The following is a 14,000-nucleotide window of genomic DNA, read 5'->3' as shown; positions in this document are numbered from 1 at the left end:
CATTCCCTTACAACTCGGTAATTCCTAGCCGGTCGTCTCCATTTCCGAGATAAACGTGTTGCTGAACGCCCGTAGCATATGTGTTTGTTTGGCAACGTTGTATATTTACAGTCGACAAAGTCTATGTTAGTATAACATAAAAACGAGAGTAATTTACATTCAAGACAGATGTATTTTCAAATTAACAAAAAAAAAAAAAAAAAAACCCACGCAAAGGGGACCTTCTTCGCCGTTAACGACGTGTGCCATCGCGGTACTGTCGCGCCGGGGCTATTATTATAAAATGGTCAAAAAGTGGGGCCGGAGCGACCTGCCTCCGAAATGTAAACCCAAATGCCCGTTCATTTTTTTTTTTTTGACCTTTGCGCGTAGGGGGGGTTCGATTTTTCCGAGTTTGTCACCTCGCTAGAGCGCAGCTTCGCGCACGCACTCCGTCACATCTGCCGCAGCTCCGCCGAGCGTGGGAGAACCGTTATATACAGCAATGGCTGCAGCTCTGTCCCGTGCGCTGAAACTGCCCGGTAAGGCGCGCTTCTCGTCTTTCGTGAGGGTGGGTGGCGATGTTAACGGTCGTCTGGTTCCGCTCTCGTGTAACGTTGGACCATTTGCTGAATCGCGTCAGCCCCGTCGTGCCTGCAGGTTGTCCTGTATAGGTCCATCATGATTGACAGATAGAATGAGCTGTGCACGGCGCCGACACGTCCGCACCGTAGGATTCAATGTCGTTCGTGATGGAAAACGGACTCGATATTCCCTTTTAAAATGCATGTGGCGCCCAACTCCAGAGCAGGAATGCCGTGTTTACGAGCTGCCCACTGACATGGTGCTATATCAGCAGGTTAGCTGCTAAACTAGCCCGCTAACAGCCTGGATCACTGGTCACCTGGAGAGTCAGAGACGCCGCATCCCCTACCACAACATTTGACAACCAGTAGTTGCGTCTTATCTATTTCTAACATATAAGGACATTTTGATATATGTTTGAAAACAAATAGGTGATGGATCTATCTCTCTCTCTCTCTCTCTCTCTCTCTCTCTCTCTCTCTCTCTCTCTCTCACCCAAACCCTTTGTTGTTTACCTTTGTAAATGACATCACTTCATTCTTAACGGCTAGTTGGATTGTCTGTTAGCTATGCCTGTACACCAAGACTGCTATTCAGATAGATCGATCGATAGATCGATAGATCGATAGATAGATGGATGGATGGACGGATGGATAGATGGATAGATGGATGGATGGATGGATGGATGGATAGATAGATAGATAGATAGATAGATGTTTAATCCCAGTTGCTCACATAAAAAAAACAATAGGCAGTAATACTTATAAACAATAGAATAGTAATTATAGAAAATGAAAAATTTAGATACTTGGGGGGGGGGGTGAAATAAACCTTACAGTTAACTGTAGACAATAAGGGCTGGTATACATTGACAAAATCAAATATCATGATATTTTTTGACCGATACCTCGATATTGATAATTCAGCGATATTCGGATGGAAAGATGACTATTGGTGTTTTCATAAGATATCCACACACAATAACTATTTGAGAAACTATCGTTAGTGATGTGGATATTATAGCCAATCAGGTAGATAAGAACAGCTAGAACAATCTATGTAGTTCATTTGCATTAAAGCAGACTTAAAGAAAGTATTTAACTATATCACGATAACCAAAATCCCATTAAATATCTAGTCTCATATCACAATATCGATATTATACAGACATATTTCCCAGCCCTACCTGGAAAACTCACTCTATGCCTTTCTCTACTTCCACTTGGATTGTAGTAACCCCATATTTGCCAGGCCTTTGAATGGTGCTTGGGGAAAGACAACATCTGCCTTTGATTCTCTTCATTGGCCCTGAGTTCTACTTTACTTACAGACCACAACACTGTGGTTTGACTTCCAGGCTTCGAATCTCTATGACTACCATACCTATGCCCATTATATTTACACTGCCGTGAGGTCCATCGGGTTGTCTGAAAGAGACCTCCCAGACTGTTCCAAAGTCTCGACCAAAGTTTCAGTGAGATTTGGAGATTGGCATTTGTAAATGAAACCATCTTTTTTGTGAGACGATGTTTAGAAACAATTTGATAAGACCATCACTCTCTGTTCTCCTACAGGGAAGAAGGGCTCTGAGCTGGGGGAGTATGATCCCCTCACCCAAGCTGACAGCGACGATGAGAGCGAAGAGGACGACCTGGTCCTCAACTACCCGCGGAACGGCCTCGGCAGGGGCGGCTGCCTGGGCGCGGGGCCGGGGTCTGGCAGACTCGTTGGGGGTGAGGACGAGGGGGAAGAGGACGAAGAAGAGGAGGAGGACGAGTGGAGAGAGCGGATGCCCGGGAAGTCCAGGCAGGACCGGGAGGAGATGAAGGGCATGCAGTACTGGAACCAGAGGGACACGGGGGGAAGGGAGCGAGCGGGGGAGGAGGGCGGCGGCGGGTCTGGGATATCGGGCGGGGATGGCATGTTGGCGAGCGGTGGAGAGGTGGAGAGAAAGAGGAAGAGAATCAGGAGCATCGTGCGAGCTGCTTTTTTCCTGGTTCCGCTGGTGGGTGCCACTCTGCTGGTGCTGCTGTGTGCGTTTCTGATCCCCTGCCAGAAGGGAGAGCTGGACAAACGGCCAGAGTGGGAGAGAGCACTGGGAGATGCCGGAGGTAATGGGAGGCGGTTTGTTTCGCGCCCTCTCTAAAAGAAAAGATCTACAGTTGATCCTTTTCGCTTGAAGTGCCTAAACACAACACTCCCCTGTTGAGTTCTGCCAGAACGTGAGGCTTCCCTGACTCTGCCGACTTAGAGAGACTTACTTTGCAGTCTCTGTGGCAGACATTGCTGACTCACCCTATAATTAGCCATCGCTAATTACACGGGACTCTTAATATCACCGTACTGCCTTTTTTGCCTCAGCATGCATTGGTACAGCTATTTCAGTTTAGCAACAACATAATGATGAATTATGTTGATGGCGCTGCTAGAGATACAATGTTATGTAAAATTTAAAGCTGAGAATTGAGCAAACGAAAATGACCAACTTTTTAAATGGTACTTTTATTATTATAACACAATAATAAAGAAACAGAACCCCTCGGGGTACAATAGGCGACATACAATATATTATGGAAACCTTGATTGTTCTCAAAGTGTCTCATAGAATAACTTTCTTCAAACAACGCTGTTCTTATTCTTCTATTTCTCTTCAGGCGTCACTCCACCAGCGTTGGCGTTGTGGGACGTGGACGGCGACTCGGTGGAAGATATTCTGTTGGGGAACACTGAACGCACGAACGACACTCACCCCTTACAGGGAAACAAAGGTACATAATACAGGCAACCTATTTCTAGGAGACGCCATGTCAATCCATTGTATGTCAATCCACTCGCACAGTAAGTCTACCCTTGACTTTCTGTATAATTAAGATAAGATAACACCTTTTTTCTCGTAGTACTTGTTAATATGCTGGTATCGTAAATATGTGTAGAGCCATATTGTATCAACATTTCTATCTATAGTGTGGTGAGAAAGCAGTATCGCAGTGAAAATAATATGGCGTTATAATAATAACAGCAATCCTAATAATAACAACAGCAATAAGGATAACAATTTTCTTGTCCCAGTTTATAGTGCAGTGGCCCTGTCTGCCATCAGTGGCCAGGTTCTGTGGAGGAAAGTGATGCGGGACTCCGTGATGTACATCCAGTGTGGTCTGGAGTACGAGGGCCACCCGGTGCCCCTCCCAGCCGGGGGGGCGGCCCTCAGAGCCTACCCCGAGACCACGCCGTTGCTCATGGGCCAGAGGGAGAGGGCCAGCGGGCCCGTGTGCCTCCTCATCGGAAAGATGGTCCTCACGGCAGTCAACGGCACCACAGGTCAGCAGAGCCCACAACCCTGTAGGAACTAGTCAGCTCCGGTCAGAACCCTTTCAACAGAATGTTTCTTTCTCCCTCAGGTAAGAAGTTGTGGTCGGTCCCGCTTGAGAATATCGAGTCGCAGGCCGTGGCGCTTCCAGACCTGCAGGGAGACACCGTTCCAGATTTGCTGGTCGCTACGCTGCCTGTGGATGAGGTATCGTTCTGTTGTGTGGGATGCATGCTAAAATCTTCTCTTACTATCGGTCGACCTACAGGCACAGGTGCCTTTCCATATAGCATAGTTCGGCGCTTGCCATATTGCACTTTTTACAGTATGCCATACTGTAATTTTTTTTCATAAAAACTTTGCTTTCCTTTGTCACTCCAGCGATCGGTGCTGTGCATCACTCATATTCCAGAAGTATCCCAATAATTAGAATTTGAAAAAAAGGCCCCTAGAGAACCTCCAGAGTGGACACAGACATCATGCAGATACACAATCTCATTGGCTGTTGAAAACTGTCGTTGCGACTGGAGCTTTTGACGCGCACACACAAAATTATTATAGGAAAACTTGCCCCTATAATATCAAAGATGTTTGATATTAGTGAAGGGAAGGCTCTCCATTGCATCACACAGCAGGGAAAAATAGTTTTCGTGGCTTTGCTGTGTGTGTGTGTGTGTGTGTGTGTGTGTGTGTGTGTGTGTGTGTGTGTGTGTGTGTGTGTGTGTGTGTGTGTGTGTGTGTGTGTGTGTTATGGTTCACCAGCTGATCCCATCCCAACTTCTTCTTTGCACGGACCACTAGATTGCTATCAGGAGCTTTCGCGAACCACCTCGTTTGCAAACCACAAATATAAATGAATCCAAATAGGGCTGATGGGGAGATAGTGCCGCCGCCGCCTATACGCACAATTACCTCCTGCAACTGAGGCCACTGGAAACAGATAATGTTGGCATCACATTTACCGAACAAGAAAATCTTTGAGCTTGTTTGCAAAAAAAATTGACTGGCTGGAACGTGAGTTCTCCGTGTTTCGTCTCAAGGTGACACCGAAGATCAGCACGTTTTCGGTCAGATGACACATACCTCACAGTGGGCTATGTGTTGATTTTTTTCAAGCGCTCCAATTTGTGTTCATAACTGGTAGTACGTAGTCAGAATCACATTCTTGATAATCTAGTGGTTAGAATTACTTCATCAAATTCAATTCAATTCAATCAGCAATTCAAATTGAAATCTTATAAATTCAATGAACAAAAATAGAAAATAAATCACCCGTGAAAAGTGCTGAGCTAAGTGTCCAAAATGCAGAAAACAAACCGATTGCAAAGAAAACAGTGGAAAGTTGCAAACAAGTAATCAGTTATCATCAAACAAAACCACATCTATACATGAAATATACACAACTGTATATCTTTCCTTCCTTTGCAGGTTTCTGACCTGTCCCTCATCCTACTCTCTGGGCTGACTGGGGCCAAACTGGGACATCCCGTCTCCTTCAACCTCACAACGCAGGGAAAGCTCATAGGACCACTGCTGCATGAAACACAGCAGGGGGCATACTACATCCTGTTTGGACTAGGTAAAGCAGTCCCTTTATTGATAAAGTCAACCTCATATAACCGATTTGTAAGGCAGCATGAATTATTGTTCTATAGTAGCTATACATTTTCAGGGTTTGCCATTGCTGAGCCATAGAAATGTCACATATTTGATCATTATCAAGAAATTATATGAGCTCAATACTATAAAATGAGCATTTATTCCCCCTGTGCTGGTAAATCTAGTCTTTCCCTCCGTTTTTTTTTTTTTACTACATTGTGTTTTCCAACCTCCTTCCAGGTGCTGTGGAGGCCGTCTCACTGCGCGACATCTACAAGCACGCCACTGGCAAAATGCCATTAACCGAGGCACTGAGACAGAAGGACCCCGGATGGGAGAGACTCAAGAAAACCAACTCCTCTTCCCTCATCCACATCTACAGGTGTGTCCCTGCAGCCAGCAGGTTGCCAGGGCCGGGCATCACAAAGTCTTTGAAAGCTTCAGGGGGGAATAAAATACTGCTGCAAGAAGCTTGATCTTTACTCAAAAAGTGTTTCATATTTGAATCTTAATCTTGTATACTATTGATGGTGAATGAAATCACGATATCAATGAAATCCCATCCATAATAGCAGAAAGAAATTCCCCTCAAAATCACTTTATCTTGGTTGCAGAGGGCTTGCCTGACGTAACAGCAGACGTATACATCTGTGCCCGTCTTTTGGATGAGTGAGCTGCATAACCTGAAAATGAATTGCATCTGAAAACACAGTTTAATCCAATTGATGTTCTCCCCAGTGGGACCGACCAGGTGAACTTCCTGCTCCCCCTTGTGGCCGGTTTCGGTAACAACCACAACAGCCTGGACAGTGTTTCCAACCTGAACTCGACCCGGAGCGACTGGGCCGTGGTCTACGGAGCCAGCAAACTGTCTGTGCTGAGAGAGAGGGACGCACACAGGGAGTGGACCTTCGTTGAACGGACCATCATCGAAGCAACTATCCGCAGGTACGGTGGAGTTATTTACGGCTTAATTTCTCACAAACCGCATTCCTTCCATTTTTAAACATGACGCCTTCACCCGAGGCATTCGTTGTTCTGTTGCAGTCAACCAGCCCCAGGTCAGTTCAACAGTGACAGAATCCCAGATCTCTTCATCCAGCATTCCGTGAACGGCATCAGGAAGGCAAGGATGTTTCTAACCTGTTCATCAACATTTAAACTCATAACTAAGTCCATCTGTGGCCCGACTTAACAGCCCATTACAGCCCTCTGTTTATTATTTCCCTCTCTAGGTGCAGATTGTCGACGGAGCTAATGGCCATGTCCTCTGGGCGGCAGAGTTCTTGTGCCCGCACCTCGTGTTGGAGGCCTCCACCGTCTCCACCACCGGTGGCCCGTCGGTTTTCCTGTTCTGGGCCAGTGACCTGATCAGAACAAAGAAAAGCTTCACCAAGATGACTGTGAGTGTGCCGCGGAAGACGTAAAACCTTGGCAGAAGGATCAATTCCTGTTGATCTGTTGTTTTGACATTGCATATGCCATTAGCTCATAGGTCTTGGGTTCAGTGTTCTTGAAGTGCTTGAATTTCGTCCTCAGAAATGTAAGTACTGGAAAACATTGAAAATAGCGGTAGCCCCTTTTGTGCTGAAGTGCTTGAAAAGTCCTTGTAAGAAATTTTATCATTCAAAACCTGTGATATTCCCCCTGGTTTTGAGCTTTGTTATTATATATATATATATATATATATATATATATATATATATATATATATATATATATACACATATATATACACACACACACACACACACCGATCAGCCACAGCATTAAAACCACTGACAGGTGAAGTGAATAATATTGATCATCTTGTTCCAATGGCACCAGTCAAGGGGTGGGATATATTAGGCAGCAAGTGAACAATCAGTTGTTGAAGTTGATGTGTTGGAAGCGAGAAAAATGGGCAAGCGTAAGGATCTGAGCGATTTTGACAAGGACCAAATTGTGATGGCTAGACGACTGGGTCAGAGCATCTCCAAAACGGCAGGTGTTGTGGGGTATCTAAGCAGGTCTATGCAGCAGTAAGTACCTACCAAAGTACCTATCACTGCGCGACATCTACAAGCACGCCACTGGCAAAATGCCATTAACCGAGGCACTGAGACAGAAGGACCCCGGATGGGAGAGACTCAAGAAAACCAACTCCTCCTCCCTCATCCACATCTACAGGTGTGTCCCTGCAGCCAGCAGGTTGCCAGGGCCGGGCATCACAAAGTCTTTGAATGCAAAAGTGGTCCAAGGAAGGACAACTGGTGAACTGGCAACAGGGTCACGGACCCCCAAAGCTCATCGATTTAATGGGGAGGGAAGTCTAGTCCGTCTGGTCTGATACCACAGAAGAGCTACTGTAGCACACATTTCTGAAAAAGTTAATGCTGCTATGATAGAAAGGTGTCAGAACACACAGTGCATCACAGCTTGCTGCGTATGGGGCTGGGTAGCTGCAGACCGGTCAGAGTGTCCATGTTGACCCCTGTCCCCCACAGAAAGCACCTATAATGGACACATGAGCACAGGAACTGGACCATGGAGCAATGGAAGAAGGTGGCCTGGTCTGATGAATCACATCTTCTTCTACTTTATGTGGATGGCCGGGGTTAGGGTCCGATCCGATGGAGCATCCGTGGGATGTACTGGAACTACAAGCCTGATCCATGGGGGCCCCACCTCACAACTAACAAGACTTAAAGGATCTGCTGCTAACGTCTTGGTGCCAGATACCACAGGACACCTTCAGAGGTCTTGTGGAGTCCATGCCTCAACGGGTCAGAGCTGTGTTGGGAGCAGGATGTGGAGTTACACAATATTAGCGATTATTAGTGGTGGTTCTAATGTTGTGGCTGAACGGTGTATATACTGTATATAATAGATAAACTAATACAAATAATGGACGAGACTAAGATTATATTATATTTTAATTAATAAAGATCACATTGAAAATGGAGAATATTTGTTTTGTGTGAAATCCTTGAAAATTAAAAAAATAGAGCACTAAAAAAATTACTTGAAAGGCCTTGAATTTCATTTTGTAATGCCAGAATGAACCCTGCTTGGAGTTATTCTGCTGTCGGGGAAAATATACTGATGTAATAACCTTGCTGACCACAGGTGGCGCCGGGCGTGGCGGCAGCCGAGCCCCTCATCAGAAATCTATTCCTGCTACATCCAACGTATCCCACTATCCTGCTGCAGCTCGACAGCACCACCGACACCGCTGTGACAGCTGCAGGTAAGTCACCTTGATCATGAAGCCATTCTATTAAAGTTGAAGGTTATTTGGTGTAAAATATCAGACTTATGACACAGTGATAACTGGCCACTTAGTTGTAGAGTTGGAAAACAAGGTGATCCAGAGACGTGTCCTTGATCGCCCACAGTGAGTTACCGGGAGCACCAGGGGGACGCCTCCTACATCACCGTGTCGTCCCGGCCCACCACGGACTCCGATCCCGGGGCGCAGGTGGTCAAGAGGCTGAGCCTGAGAGCCGCCATCGCCAGGGGACAGGTGGTGAGGCTAAAAGAGAGCAAGGCCAAGGGACCCGTCAGACCCAGCGCCTTTGAGCTCAACAAGTTCTTCAGGCAGCTGTCCTTCAAAAAGCAGGTGAGAGGGGAATTACCGGTGTGTGTCCCGTCACAATTGGATTATTTATTTTTTTTTGACGTCTTGATCACATTATTTTCTTTTTGTCTGTTTAGTGACGAGACAAATCGACCTCAATGCTTTACATCTCAAGAGGCCCTTCATTAAGGTACAGGTGAAGACATGGACATTCAGCCAGTAAAGGCCTCAACATGCTGCACTAAGGGGAAATTGGGAATTCATTTTACTTACATCTCTAGTTGCTTGGCTTTATGTGACTTTATTTTATATTTCTTGAGGATTATGGTACATAAATGCAGCTATTTTTTTTTTTTAATTTGTACTAGGAACTACTTTAAGTTATTTGACCTGGATGTTAGAACGATATTTTAATAACATTATTTTATTTGCACATCCGTGAGTGATGGCAGACTAAGTTTGTGATATATTACTTGAAATAATGAAGCACAATGAGGTTGTGATGAGATAGCGTTGCATTTTTTTTTTATGCGTCTTTACTTTCATCCAAATCGAGCAGGATAGGTACACGGAGAGAAAAAAAACACTCCTGTGGATTCAACTTCCATGCACTTCTCCATTAAGGCTCTGGTGTTCAAATAATAATGTAGGCTAGGGAATCTGTATATATTTTATTGCTGTACAGTATTTATTGGTTTGCTTTAATATTTAGAAGAAACCTGTTAATAAGATTGTTTTGTCTTCTTTTGCTGAAAAGTATTGCATCGCAAACTGATGGTAACTGTAAATATTGTTTGGGATTAAATGCAAATAAATAATACATCCAAATGTTCTCTATGGCGTGTTCTTTTAATTGTCCGCAATGAAGAATCAAGGATCAACCGGAATCTGCCAATTAATGCTCCAGTTAAATCTGGACTCTTCGGTGGACGCACCGCGCATGCGCCGCTCGCAAGCCACCTGTCACAAGCGCCTCCCTCCGCGTCGCTGAAAACATGGCGTCCGCCCTCGGTCGCTTTCCCGCCGCCAGGCTGTCGAAGTTTATCGGCTGCCGAACCCTCCCGTTTGCCTCGCCCCGTGGCTCCGCCAGGGCCGCGACGCCGCTCCGCACAGCCGTGTGCACGGGATCCGGTGCGATTTTACCGAAACCAAAGAAGGTAGGTGGCGACGCAGTGAGGGAACAGGTGAAGCAAACGTCAGATGTCCGAGGCGGAAACGCCAACCGCCGCGTTAGAAAACAAGTGGCTCGTTTACTTCCAGTCAATCTCACAGAGTGTAGACCCCAAGCGGATAAATAAATACTAATGCGTTATTTTGGTGGGCGGTGCGCGACGCTGGAGAGCAGACCCCCTTCGGCCTCGCCCGGATTGCGCTGGTGGTGCTGCCCTTCCTGTATGTGGGGACTCAGATCAGCAAGAGCTTTGCTGCGCTGCTGGAGGAGCACGACATCTTTATCCCCGAGGACGACGACGACGACGACTGAGCGGCCCCGGGGGCTTTCTGGTTGCCAGGTATCAGTGGCACAAATAAGTGATGAGCGGAATTGTTGAGATGTGACCAGGGATCCCTTGAGAGACTTGGTCCCAGACGCAATTAAGGCAGATTGAGGAGTGTGTGCGTATCCCCCACATGCACACACACTCCTCAGCGTGTGTCTACTTTATGCCAATTGCTTTTGTTTCTTCCTTTACAGATCACCGTTTTGGTCTAGCAAAAACACTGGGACAAATCCAAATGTGAACAGACAAACTGTGGTTATTTCACCTAGAGCTCCCTCTGCTGCTCTTGAGTCTTGGATACAGAGATTTTAGCTCATGTTCAGCCAGCAGACCGGGCTGCCCCCAATTTGGCCCACTGTACTGTACTTGCATGAATGTTTTAATAAAAGGAATCGCAAAAGCAGCTCTGAGTCACTGGTTATTAATGTGAGATCACAGATCTGGCAACAACACACTAATACACTAATTGGAGCTTTTGCAATAGCAAGTTTTAAACTAGTTGTCCATTAACACTGACATCCCAAGCTCAGTTTATAAAACATAATGTAGTGCAACCTGTACAACAACTGAGTTGTTTGTGTGGTTTCAATATTCATACAAAAATATACGATTAGTTACGCATGCATCTCTAAAAGGAATCCAATTGAAAAAGGAAAAAAAATTGTTTTAACTTTAACATTTAAATATTTCTCAGCAAATTCATTTTAACCAAGCAAATGCTCAACATGTGCAGCTTATGGCTCGAAATAATGACTTGATACCTGGAATCAATAAGCCAAAATCAGCAAATTGATTTGGGGTCCGGCTGTGAAATGGAAGTACAGAAGTATCGAAACCCCCTGAGTACGAAGTCTTTCAGCTCCTGCTACATCAAAAAATAATCACAAGGAAGAGTAAATAATTGTACGTAATGAGTGTATTTACAGTTCAACAACAGAGGGGCCATGCTGAGCACCAAGCACAGAGGAGTCAGCCGCGAGAACAGACAAGTGTATAGAGTTCATGGGTCGTGACCGTGGTAGAACTTAGACAGGAAGTCAGTAGGACGAGGCGGCTCCGACTCGCTGAAATAGCGCATGATGTGTGTCTTCTGCTTCCAGACATTGATGGTTTCCTGGAGGTCCATTTTCCCCTTCATTGAGACGAGAAAAAAAAAAAAAAAGAGGCACTGTTACAAATGAAATAAATGTGACTCGACAGTCGGGATGCAACGGTACACACGTGAACCAAGTTATTGCAGTAGAAGTCCACCGGACGCGTTAGCGCAGCATACGGGCACGGCGTGCCCTAAATATTGAATCCACTGTTGGAGCTCAACTGGCCACGTCAGCTGCGCGGCTCCACGCGGTTTCTCTATTTTTGTGCAAGGTCTATTATTTTTCCTTTCTCCAACTGCGTGCGGCTACGCGGCCGCGTCTCTCAGAGAGAGTCAGGGAGAAAGTGTCCCCATACAAACTTGTTTCATTCCACAAGGAGACAGAAAATAAAATAAACACTTCTGTATAATATTATTCCGCCCTGCTAGTTATTTATGGAGGACAACAACAAAAAAAAAAGGGTTTTAATTTTACAACCTTTTAACTTTTAAAAATCTTTGTCTTAAATATACAGAAACCGTAATGTTACCGTGGCCCCAAAACCATGATACATATCGACCCGTGGGCCCGCTGTACCGTCGCATCCCTACTGAACAGTAACTGCCTAGAAAAGATCACTGTGTTGTCAGAGCAGTTCAGGAAGCCAGCCTAGAAAGGCTAGTTCTCAAAACTATTTTTTCTGGTCACTATTGATGTTGTGAATCCTCTTCAAGTGGAATTGGGCGAAACACAATGTGCTATTTGTGAAAACATGGGACTCAAAAAAACATTTATCCGGTTAAAATAAGGTATAAACGCAATCAGCGAGACAAGTAATTCTCCACATTTTTCATTTGAAAGACCTTCAATTTGATATGCATGAGGCCACAACTCCCATTTGAAAAGACTTCTGTCTCTGAGAAGACTTTCTCTTGTGAGATACAATGAGTCCAAACTTCCATGCCTGTCTATTCTATAGTTTCAGAGATAGCGGCGAAACTATGATCAGAACAGTCATTCACTCTGTACATTCCCTTACGGTGCTAATGTCTCGTAAATGAAATAATGGGTGAAGTTTAACTATTAATCATTTTGCTGGGGAGCCCCTGCAAAAGAGCCCCGGTGACGACGCCAAAGAATCACTGATCTAAACAACACAACTGGCACGTGTTGATGGATCCAGCATGAAGAGTGGCAGCGTTTACCTTGATCACTAGCATGTCGATGACACGCGGGTCAGTGACGTGCTTGTTTTTATCAAACATCTCCCTCACTTTGTCTTTGGCCTGACGTGACGTGATGTCCAGCTGGAACAGTGCCACTATAAATCAAAGACAACACGTGAAATATTGAACAGAGCATTTAATATATTAGTGTAATTAGGGCTTGACAAAAACGCATATCACCTTTTTTTTTTTAATACCTCAATATCGATAAGTAAGATCATATTTAGGCGGTGGCTAGCACACAATAAATACTGTATAATGGAGATATTAAATGGAATATTATATCTGAATTACAGATGTGGATATTACCACCAAGCAGGTGCATTTATCAGCTGGAACAGTCTGTTCAGAAATGGGCATCACTACACTGTGATGCAGCCTTGAGGACATTCAAATATATCGCGAAACCCACACATTGCGATATCGATTTATCGCCCAGCCCAGAACATAACCTCCTGTTTACATGTGCACGACAGCAAATGTGTCACTTAAACAAAAAAACGAATCGGAATATCACATCTATCACCTTTAACACATTCTACTCCAAACGGTAAGTTAGCAAGTAGAGCTAAATGTCGCTGAACATTTAGGTGGCGTTCCGCGTACGACCTTGACGCCGAGACTGTGTGTTTTCGGTGTGGAAAGGGGCCTCCTTACCGGTGTTCGGTACCTCGCGGTACCAGGCCCGGTACAGCTCCCGGGACCTACGCTTCGCTTCATCCAGGTCCCGACTGAAAAGAGGTTTTACCACCTTAGCGGCACCCGCTGCGGTCCGGGTCGCCGCGGTGGACGCCATGTTTGTTGCAGCGTCTTCCTTCCTGCGTGACGGTTTAGTGGGGCCGCCACCTCGCGGAGAGGAGGGTGGTGCCGCCACCGAGCGGAGAGGAGCGTCACGACACAAGAGGCTGACGAGGAAACTGGTGGAGGCGGCGAGACTCCATTTGATTCCCCGTCGATTGAGCTGGCGCTCCACAGGAGTTAATTAAAAATGATCACAAATGGAAACACAAATCCCAAACACTACCTCACTCTATTCACATTCACACGCCACTTTAATTCACATGCCACTTTAATTGCACATATCTGTATATACATAGGCATATTCCCTCTATCTATTCCATTTTATTCCATTTTATTTTTATTGTATTTTATTCTATATATTTTTTT

The 14,000-nt window shown here is 45.3% G+C and overlaps 3 protein-coding genes across 3 annotated transcripts; 2 read left to right on the top strand and 1 right to left on the bottom strand.

The window, feature by feature from the left end:
• The first annotated feature begins 448 nt into the window (after window positions 1-448).
• fam234b (family with sequence similarity 234 member B) lies at window positions 449-9,847 on the top strand. The gene is made up of 13 exons (XM_080009655.1): window positions 449-521; window positions 2,139-2,675; window positions 3,219-3,332; window positions 3,634-3,885; window positions 3,966-4,081; window positions 5,303-5,453; window positions 5,714-5,855; window positions 6,212-6,421; window positions 6,521-6,599; window positions 6,709-6,876; window positions 8,582-8,702; window positions 8,851-9,074; window positions 9,170-9,847. The coding sequence occupies exons 1-13, from the start codon at window positions 485-487 to the stop codon at window positions 9,170-9,172; spliced, it is 2,154 nt and encodes a 717-aa protein (XP_079865781.1). The 5' UTR covers window positions 449-484; the 3' UTR covers window positions 9,173-9,847.
• A 173-nt stretch (window positions 9,848-10,020) lies between these two features.
• Window positions 10,021-11,297, top strand: smdt1a (single-pass membrane protein with aspartate-rich tail 1a). Its single transcript, XM_080010202.1, has 3 exons — window positions 10,021-10,189; window positions 10,378-10,543; window positions 10,726-11,297. Exons 1-2 carry the CDS (start codon window positions 10,028-10,030, stop codon window positions 10,513-10,515), a joined length of 300 nt encoding a protein of 99 aa, XP_079866328.1. The 5' UTR covers window positions 10,021-10,027; the 3' UTR covers window positions 10,516-10,543; window positions 10,726-11,297.
• Window positions 11,298-11,429: 132 nt separating this feature from the next.
• Window positions 11,430-13,682, bottom strand: ndufa6 (NADH:ubiquinone oxidoreductase subunit A6). Its single transcript, XM_080010201.1, has 3 exons — window positions 13,491-13,682; window positions 12,813-12,928; window positions 11,430-11,663 (listed from the first exon to the last, which is right to left on the bottom strand). Exons 1-3 carry the CDS (start codon window positions 13,627-13,629, stop codon window positions 11,532-11,534), a joined length of 387 nt encoding a protein of 128 aa, XP_079866327.1. The 5' UTR covers window positions 13,630-13,682; the 3' UTR covers window positions 11,430-11,531.
• Window positions 13,683-14,000: the final 318 nt, after the last annotated feature.

This window comes from Zeus faber (genome assembly GCF_960531495.2).
Source record: "Zeus faber genome assembly, chromosome: 11".
Lineage (NCBI taxonomy): Eukaryota > Metazoa > Chordata > Actinopteri > Zeiformes > Zeidae > Zeus > Zeus faber.
The sequence above is the reverse complement of the archived record's forward strand: the minus strand, read 5'-3'. Positions and strand labels throughout refer to the sequence as shown.

Bases quoted from the DNA above. Each gene is read 5' to 3' on its own strand.
- fam234b (XM_080009655.1), top strand. From the start codon at position 485: ATGGCTGCAGCTCTGTCCCGTGCGCTGAAACTGCCCG. The intron at 3,333-3,633 runs GTACATAATACA...TTCTTGTCCCAG, and splicing joins CCCCTTACAGGGAAACAAAG to TTTATAGTGCAGTGGCCCTG. The intron at 6,422-6,520 runs GTACGGTGGAGT...GTTCTGTTGCAG, and splicing joins ATCGAAGCAACTATCCGCAG to TCAACCAGCCCCAGGTCAGT.
- ndufa6 (XM_080010201.1), bottom strand. From the start codon at position 13,629: ATGGCGTCCACCGCGGCGACCCGGACCGCAGCGGGTGCCGCTAAGGTG. The intron at 12,929-13,490 runs GTAAGGAGGCCC...TTTGATTTATAG, and splicing joins CCGCGAGGTACCGAACACCG to TGGCACTGTTCCAGCTGGAC. The intron at 11,664-12,812 runs GTAAACGCTGCC...GTCTCAATGAAG, and splicing joins TCGACATGCTAGTGATCAAG to GGGAAAATGGACCTCCAGGA.
- smdt1a (XM_080010202.1), top strand. From the start codon at position 10,028: ATGGCGTCCGCCCTCGGTCGCTTTCCCGCCGCCAGGCTGTCGAAGTTT. The intron at 10,190-10,377 runs GTAGGTGGCGAC...GCTGGAGAGCAG, and splicing joins TTTTACCGAAACCAAAGAAG to ACCCCCTTCGGCCTCGCCCG.